The sequence below is a fragment of the Colias croceus genome, chromosome 29 (assembly GCF_905220415.1).
Source record: "Colias croceus chromosome 29, ilColCroc2.1".
NCBI lineage: Eukaryota > Metazoa > Arthropoda > Insecta > Lepidoptera > Pieridae > Colias > Colias croceus.
Window position 1 is genome coordinate 2,975,539 of NC_059565.1, and position 9,848 is coordinate 2,985,386.

General features: G+C 32.4%; 2 protein-coding genes across 2 annotated transcripts in view; one reads left to right on the forward strand and one right to left on the reverse strand.

The window, feature by feature from the left end:
• The window catches only part of LOC123704408 (lysosome membrane protein 2-like), a 35,975-nt gene extending 34,854 nt beyond the window's left edge, over nt 1–1,121 (forward strand). Inside the window, exon 12 of the mRNA XM_045652783.1 lies at nt 426–1,121. Within this exon, the coding sequence (XP_045508739.1) occupies nt 426–656 (231 nt within the window). The 3' untranslated portion in view covers nt 657–1,121. The remainder of the gene's footprint in view (nt 1–425) is intronic.
• Nucleotides 1,122–3,482: 2,361 nt separating this feature from the next.
• On the reverse strand, nt 3,483–6,916 carry LOC123704406 (coatomer subunit gamma). The gene is made up of 2 exons (XM_045652781.1): nt 6,293–6,916; nt 3,483–5,589 (listed from the first exon to the last, which is right to left on the reverse strand). The coding sequence occupies exons 1-2, from the start codon at nt 6,836–6,838 to the stop codon at nt 3,544–3,546; spliced, it is 2,592 nt and encodes an 863-aa protein (XP_045508737.1). The 5' UTR covers nt 6,839–6,916; the 3' UTR covers nt 3,483–3,543.
• Nucleotides 6,917–9,848: the final 2,932 nt, after the last annotated feature.

The window sequence follows — 9,848 nt, forward strand, 5'->3', positions numbered from 1 at the left end:
ACACCATGTGCAGTTCGATCCAACTTGAGAGATAGGATAGTTTAAATCTCAAATCGTTTTAGAGGAAGCGGGCGAAGCCGCGGGCGGTAAGCTAAAAATGAAATCTAAGAAAAAGTGTTTTTTCAATTAAATCATTTCATAATTGCCGAAAATAAAGTCTAACAATCATACATACAGACGAACACAGAAGTACAGAACCTCCTTTTCTAAAAAAATTGTTAATAAAAACTGAAACTCGACTGTAATATCAAATTTTCATTGTTGCTTTTGAAAATGCTTGTGGTCTTATTTTACTAAAAAATATACTCAGAAGGATACAATATTTGAAAAACATTATCATTTTAACAAATAGCAGTAAAATAGTTAATATATTTATTACAAAAATAAATTAATTAAATAAAAAATAATCAAATAATTTTTTTCAGAGTCAAGAAGGTCTGCCACCAATCATAAAGAACACGATTTACTTCATGGTGGTAATTCTACCACCATTATCAACTGCTTTTATTTGTACTACACTATTAGTAGGATTTTGTTTAATAATAAAACAAATTTATCGTGCTAAAAGAGATTTATTTAACCGTAAAATCGACAGATTGACAAATAATAAAGTGCTTTCATTTGAAACAGAAACATTTATTAAAGTGCCTAGTTAACATTTTTGAAAATAACCGTAAATAAATATTTTGTACGAACTTAATTTGGTCGGATAATATTAGCGCTCTGTGGCCGTATTACCTCTCATTTCCAGACAGTTTACGCCGTGAATTGAACTGACTGGCAAATTCTATATTATTCCATATTATTCTGTGAATTTGCCAGTCAGTTCAATTCACGGCGTAAACTGTCTGGAAATAAGAAGTCTACGACCCCAGAATCGAATTATTTGACAGCTACCAAAAAGTAATAATTAATAACTGTCAAAAAATGACTCAATTTTTGTTCGTAGAGAACTGCTTTGTTAATGGATAATAATGGGGATTTATTTAAATAAGACTGAAGAATGTTGATCATAAGGGTACAATGTTATGTGCATTTTTTTAAGTTTTTGGGTTCATTTTGTATATTGTTTCGTATTTAGCTAAATAATTTTTAATTTTTATGCTATGCTATGTATACGTTACATAATATATAAAATAAAGTTTAATGATTAGGTTCAATAAATTGAACAGAATTCTATAGGAATTAATTTTTAATTTAGTTCCTTTTGCGCCCGGCAGGGGCGCTTTTCAAATTTTCTCTTTGATGATAGTTTTCGTGCTTGCGCTTCCGCTAATAAATAATAATTAAAAACGTTATCTCACTTGAAAATATAACCTATTCTACCGTTGTAGTTTTAAAGACTTTTTTAATTCATATAATTATATTATAAGATATTTATTGGGTCCATGATTATAAGTAAGTAGTTACCTACTTAGTTCACAAACAAAATGTACGTTTTAAACATTTTTTATTAGTGGAACATAATTTTTTACTTTGTTATGTGAGATGCACTATAACCGTAATAATTTAAAAAACAGTCTTGCCCTAGTTTTATGATTTATTATTGAACGAATGAAACTTCTTAGATTTTATACCTCAATAGCCTTATTGTAAGGTGTATGTGATATTAATCATATTATAGTATAAAGGTATGATGCCCAATGCCCATATTATCTTTTGTAAAAGGGGTTTGGGCTATGAGCTAGTGGCGTCGTGAAGACATTTCGCGGCCAGATATGAAACTTGGATATTCTAAAAGAGCAATTTATTGCATATATACATAAGCGTTCATAAACATCGTTTTGATTAGAATCCTTAAAGAAATAAAGGAGAAACCTAAAAAACTCAGAAAAATCTTCTAATAAATCATCAAGATTCTAGGTAAATGAACAATACAAAACCAAATATCTCTCTTCCTCATACGTTTCGAGATTTTTGTCTATAATAACTATAATTGCTCACAATATAATATTTCTCTTTTAAAATATCCAAGTATCATCACTGGCCGCGAAAGTTCATCACGACACCAACTAAACTGTACCCAAACCCCTTTTACGTCAAGTTAAATATAAATAAAGTTAGTAAAGATTTTTTTAATTTAGATTGTTATGTTTTATATTAATTTAAGAATTAGACATGACCTACGTGTACAAATTTATGACTAGTGGGCTGAAGGAAATAGTTTAAATATTACATTATATTAAAGTTAATAAAATATTTTTTGTACAATAATTATTATAAGGGTTTATTATGAAATTCGCGCCATTTAAAATATGTACGCAATTAAAATACATAAATAAGTATATCTGATACGATCATGTCGTTTTAAACTTATTTTTTTTATAATGCCTACAGCGGCTTTTAGTTTATGGATTTTAAATGGCGCGAAATGAAACTAGTTTTAAGATTAATTTTAGCTGTGATTGTTCCTGATATTATTATAACGAAATTGCTCATTTTTTACTTGTAAAACAATTTTATTATTAAAATAAATGATATTTTATATTGAATGTGTGTTTAATTAAAAAAATGTACCTACCTACCTAATAATTCTTTAAATCCTTGCTAACGATAGATTATTGGCTAAATAGCCTATAATCTATATTATTATCTACATATTATAACTAGCGGTTGCCCGCGACTGGTGGTTATCAAGATATGAGTAGGTAGGTCTAGTTAATTGCTCCGAGAGGTAGGTACATAGTTTGAAAATAATAAATTTATTAATTTCCTATGAAGCTAACGGACAAAACCAAAGACAAAATACGACTTAAATCTATCTTTTTGAGATCTTTTTAATTTCATACACAAAAATACCCAAAATTGTATCATAGTCTGTCAGTCTCTTAGTCGCGTTCTCACAGATCTGTGGTAGTAGATCTGTGCGCGTTCTCCTATTAAAAATTAGGTGAAGTAAATTTAAGACAGCTCCTCCACAGAGCAAGTACTTAGTATAAGTAAGCTACTTCAAAAATAATAACTAAAAACTCAGATCAAGGTAGCGGGTAGGCGTACGATGATGGTAGCACATAGTTTTTACACATCATCCGTCAGAAAATATTATGCGAGGTCTGGCGGCCTTGGGATCTTACTCTAGAGCTAACAGAAAATTGTGACTGTCCAATATATGTAATAAAATAATTTTGCGATAAACTTATATGTAATCTATCCTATCTTTCAAGTTAGATCAAAATGCACACGGGGTGCAAACCAAATTTAAAATCGGTACAATAGTTTTGGACTCCATCGCCGACGAAGTGTCACGTATTTTTTATTTATAAAGAAGGTAAAGAAGTTATACGGGATTTTAAATGGATAGAAAATAAAACACAAATTTGTCTATTACGTTTATTGTTAAATACAACTAATACAATATTATTTAGATATTACAGGCAATAATATTTTTCCAGTATCAAATTTTCGAACAAAAATATACTTAATAGAATTTTTATTGAAATTATGGCATGATACAAATAACAAAATGTCCAAATACAGGAATGTAACTATATTATTATTCTTATTACGATAAAATAAAGATATAATGTTACATAAAAATATAATTTAACCAACAGCGGCCAATAATAACTGCGCCAAATCTTCTCTAGGTGACCTGGCCACTAATTTCATAGTGACTCCAGAGCTGCTAGACGCTATCCTGGCTCTAACCAAAACTGGAGCACCACCTCTGAAAATACCACCCCCACGAATTTCCTTCACAGCATCTCCGCTTATTGCATTCTTGGGCAATCCCAAATGTTCACACACTGCTTTAGCAGCATCATTAATATCGTTTTGTGGTAAAACAAAGGTATCTGTTGCTTCGGGAGCTCTTTCTGCGCGTTCCCAGGCTTGTTCCCAGTCATCTGTACCGGCTTTCGCACGGAGTTGGTCTGAACAACCCATATCGAACTCTTCCAATGGGTAAGAATCAGCATAACCCTCTCCAGGGTCCGGAACACCGGTATTTGGATCGCAATCGCGAACGACGAATTCTAAAGTTGCACCAAATGTTCCCAGACTGTCAAAATACGCGGAAGGATACTCCAATACTATGAAAACACTGTCTGGTTTGTCATAAACGAGCCTCTGACAAGGTATGACGGTTTTCAAGTCGTAATCCTGCGGTGGTTCCAAACGGACATGCACTTGCTCCAGAATCTGATCACTCAGAGTGTTAATGCACTCGAATTGCAAAACCACGTGGCGAGCGTAAATATGCTTCAATAAACGCACTCTGTATTCAGTTTCGGCTTCTGTTAACTCAATATGCGGCACCGTTTTAAATAGTGGTCCAAGCCTCTCAATACCAGGTATCTTCGCGAGTTGCTCAGAATAAATCTCTTCAATAGAGACTTGTACCGGCTTACGAACTTCGACTTCCACGATATCTTCCTTTGCAACTTTCTCGTCTTCCGTCGGTATTGCCATTATATCGAATTCTTCTTCAGGACGCGCTTCGATGTGATCACGTAGAGCGCGCTCTAGCATCACTGGGTTAGGTTTTTGAACGTTCACAATATAATCGTTTATCAATTGGGCATCTCCAGTTTCCAATATTGCATTGTAGAAGATAGCTCTATCGCGAACTTCGTCTTCGTCATCCAATTCGCATCTGGACAGCAAGACCTTTATATTTGGCAAAAGTTCTGGTCTTTGCGCTCCGAATTGAGCCACAGCAGATACAGCTGCAGCTCTAACTGGCCCAGATTCCAGAATGACTCTATTATAAATGAATCGAATATAGCGAGACGGTTGACGCGATTTTGGTCCTTCACGTCCTAGCAAATGCAAGATTCGAACAGCTAGAGTCGTGTGCTCACAATCTTCGATAAATTCGCACAGATGAGCCAATCCAGTTTCCTTTGCATCTGGATTCTCTTCTACCAAAGCAATAATTGCATCAGCGATCGCCGCTTTATACTCCAGACCACCTTCATCCCTCAACATACCAGCCAAAAACAAGGCCAACGACTGATGTTTACGCGGGAACTTAGTACAGAGGCGACGTATAGCTTTAACAACGACAATTTTGAATTCATCCGAAATTTCCGACACAAACGATGATATTTGTTTCATCAGTCTGTCTATGGAGCTCTCTGCGCCGGTGGCTAAGAGTGTAGTCACAGCCAATGTAGCAACAGAGCGATTGGGGTCAGAAATTAGATTTTCCAAGTCAACAGCACACGCGGCGACTGCAGTAGGATGTTTTGCTGTCAATCTTGCTAAAGTCCGAGCTCCAGCCAATCGGAGAGACGCTTTTGATGATCCACAGAACAATTGCAATACAGAAACTGCTGGTGCAAGATCTCTGGCCGTTTTTCGTAGATTAACAATAGCGTGGGCCGCTTCATATATGACCATTTCTGATTTGTGACGTAAGCAGCATTCGATAAACTCGATGTAAGGTTGGGAAGCCTCTGAATCGTCTTCTTCCACTAATTGTGCAGCCAAACGGATAAGTAGGCATAACGCATATGGGGATTTTATGGGTGACTTTGCTAGACGTGTCACAAGTTTGACGGTAGATAGCTTGTCGTTCTTTCGTGTGGCCGCGACGAGGCCGAGCGCGTGGTAGGAGACCATCGCATTGTCAGAGTTGATTCCTTCCTGTAATGAAAATAAAATAAATAAATTACTTGTTGGGATATTTTATTATATTATTTATATTATTTATACTATACAAATTAAATAACTGACAAGTTTGTATTATTAAAATTATTTTAACAAACATTTCATTTTTGCCACTACTGCTGTTTTGTTTTAGATAGTTGATTGTTTTTAATAAAATCCACAAAGGTTTGATTAGGGTTTATGAGTTATGACTGCGAATAGAAACACATGCAATCAACATTTTGAAATAATTTGTAACTTTCATCGCTCTAGCAGTACTGCACATATTATCCTGCAGATAACCACAGGCATAAGAAAGTAAATTCTACATTGTATGTGTTATTCCATAAGCGACATTACTTCTTAGTATCATCAAAACCTATAAAAACATACATCCATACCTACATTCATAAAAATAAAAAAATATTTGTCAGATTGGTATCATATGCCGCGAAGTTAACATTAGATAGTAAATAGCTTATTCTCATAACTTTTACTAGTTATGTTCCAATTAGATATTTTTAGTTATAACATCTATTTCCTATAGATTAAAAAATAACTTTTAACAAAGAGTATATATTAAGAAAAAAGGTATGTGTTTTTTTATAACATCTACCTCCATGATCATACAAAACATTTTACACTCAGAATCATTTTGTTAATGATTACAAATCTTGTATAAAGCTATAAAACTATTTACCTGAGCTTCATTAGCCCATCGTTTAACCAGGTCCGGTGCTGTAGACGACAAATGCAACGCGGAAACCAGCGCTGCAGAGCTGACAGCTGGGTTCTTGTCAACTATAGCCTGCTTCATGTATCTTTCAATCGCTTGCAACATTGTACTGTCTGTAATACTACATAACGCTCTAATCGCTGCAGCGCGGTATAGGTCCTCCTTCCCAGTCATGTCCTTCGTCAATGATGAAGTCACAATGATGACATCTTGAGCCAACTTACTCAATTCCTTGATACACAAATACACCATCCTACGTAACATCACATCTTTGGACTGAAACAGCTTTGTAGTCGCGAAGAACGCATCTGTAGCCTCTTGGGTTGTTAACTTCTCCCCTTGATTCAGTAAATACAAGATCTTCGACAAAATATGAGAACATTTTCTCGGGTTCACGGGCGTCTCGTTGAAGTATCTAGCTTCCTGTAAAACGATTGTTTTATCGAGGTTCTGGTAAGGATTTCCACCTGTATCCTCCTCCTCCTTTTTGTCACGCTTAAAAGAGCTCATTTTGAGCTTTTTCTTTGATTTTAACACGAAATTATTTGGTGCCGACGAATACAGCTTAATACACGTCACTTCTGTCAGAATAAGTGCTGCTAGTTTATATTTGTAATTTCCACAAAATAGCTATTTATTTCGCCATAATTCATTCGAGGAATATGTCATTTTGTGTATGTATAATTTTTTATTTCTTTGAATAATATAAATAAATCTAATCTGTATTCACAAAAATTCTTTATAGACCATATCAGAATATAAGTAATATGAGTTAAAGTATTGTATTGATACGAAATAGTATTAATTGTAATAATTTCTCCCTAAATATGGTAAAATCCTAAAAAATTGGCAATTCTGTATTGCTATGTTGTAAATTGCAGTGTCAAAGAATTACAGATAACATAATCAGACAAACACAGACAAACTAAACATTACTTGCATTATAAGGCCCCGTTTCCACCTGCAAGTAAACTTCTGCAAGAACTGTCCGACAGTCTGTCTGACAGCAGCTTGCATGTGTAAACTCAGCGTTTCCACCTGCAAGTAGACTTGCAAGTTGCTGTCAGACAGACTGTCGGACACTTCTCGCGGAAGTTTTCTTGCAGGTGGAAACGCGGCCTAACTGAAATTTATGGAAATATACAAATGAAATAGTTTGTATTTTTAATGTACTAGCTATGCCGTGCAGTTTCATCCGTGAACGAAGCGGTGGGCAAAAGCGAGTATTTCAACACTCGAGTTGGTCATAAGCCAATATAATATGTACTATACGGTAGTTACTACATGGTCATAAGCGAAAAGCTTATTTTTATGTATTTCCAATTGTGATACATTGAACTACATCACTGCCATGTATCAACAAAATTCATTCCGTGTTTTTCGTGTAAAAGAGTAACCATACATCTGTTTGATGGTTCAATAGTAAAATATAAGGTAACAAAACTAATTTTCAATGTGGTTTCGCTACCTTTTTTTATTACTATTTCTCTAAATCCATCGTGTAAATAAGACATGTACCTTGACCATGAATTAATTATTATAGGTACTTACCATCATTTGCATTTTATTGCACATGTACCATTTTTATCATTATTTTGTGCAAAATATATTGAGTCAGGCTATCTATGGCCTACCTGACTATCTATGCTATGGAGCAAATATTCCATTATAAACCTATATTTGGTAGGTAACGAATTCTGTTATTATTCGAGTGAATGCAAAAAGGAAAATAAAACCACAAATATATATAAATATTTACACTTTATTTATATTTTCCGATTGTTTTCACAATCACTCGGCTAGTGCTGCAACATGTAAAAACGAAACAAAACAAAACCATAATCTTTACCAAAACAATTTTTAAACATTGCAACACTGCCAAATATAAGGATATTTACATCAGTCGATAAAAATAATATTCGTGAAAGACATGGCTTTAAAAATTAAGACTTAAAAATAACTTTTCAATACATAAGTATTCACGTATATAATGACTATTTCAAAATTTTACAGTTACCTTGTGTTGCATATTTTACATAATAAGATTTAATTAGAAAATTGTTATTTTGTGCATAGTTCACACTAGTGCATTGATTTGTTATAAAAATCTAGGGACAAAATACATAAATATTTGTTAATATTATTATTACATCATTATGCATATTGTATTCAGTAAGTTAATGAAAGTTAAGCATTACAAATTAGGACAGAAGCATGAAAAAAAAAAACTGGTAATTTACGTTTTGATAATTTAGGATTGTTTGGTATAAAACTTAATCATTAATTCATAAGCTCTTAATTATATAAATTATGTCTAACAAATAATCTATTTCTCTTTACACATTTTGATCTTAGAAATAAGTTGAGACATTGAAAAATCAAACCTTAAGTTTATTTTTTTGATTTCAATCAAAATGTTAAAATCAATGCACTTGGATGAAATATACATGATTAAAAAAAGAATTATTAATAACAGCACATGAAACTACAGAGAAATAGGTGGTGGTAATCATGACCGTCAAGACATATAACATTGTAGACTCTCCAAAGTCGGGATAATAATATAATGGATAAATCGCGTTCAAAATCCGTTAAAATCTTTAATTTCTAAATGTAAACTCGCGTAAAATCAAACAATAAAATAATATGAAAATGTTTCATTATTTTCCATGTTATCTCTTAAAGTTAATGTATGCATACTTAATTTTGTAAAAAGTACAGACCTTTTGCTGTTATTAAGAATCCTATTTCTTAATACATTTAGAAATAAAACATAATTTTTAACGGTTTTGGGTAAGTAACTTAGTACAAAAACTCAGACAAAATGGGTAACTTAATAATTATAGTTCAAACATTGAAATTTGGCCTCCTCATATTTTTAACTCTCCATATAAAATATATTATAATATAAATGGTACAAAATTGACAAGTTCATTTTTTAATACATTTCCATTCATAGCAGTTCCTTACTAACAAAAAGATATTTCTATTTACTTTAAAATAATGAAAAATAAAACGTAGGTATTACATTATATTATCAAAATAATTAAATGCTTAAAACCTTGATTTTTACACACAATATCTATTTATTTACTTTTGGCCGCATATTCAATGACTGAGTTGATAAATTTCTGTGCTTAAAATATATTACTAATAGGTACATAATATAATATTAAACAAACTTATTTTTGGCATATTTATGTATTATCATGGTATTATACACAATGTACATAATAAAACAGTTTTTTAAGAGAATATGTGACAAAATTGTGATGTTGCATCATTATCATAACTTATAATAAGATCTCTTTAGAAATAAAATATTTTCTTGTAGGATCTTTTATCTATAAAATGTATTTTATTACCAAGACATTAGCCACAGACTACATAAAATACACAACCAAAATGACATTATTTTTTAGAGAAATTTAAATTATGATTTTTGAGTGAAAATAATAACTTTAGTTATAATAAATTTGGTTGTTAAAATTGTAAAAAATGCTGTAAACCTTTAGTTAAT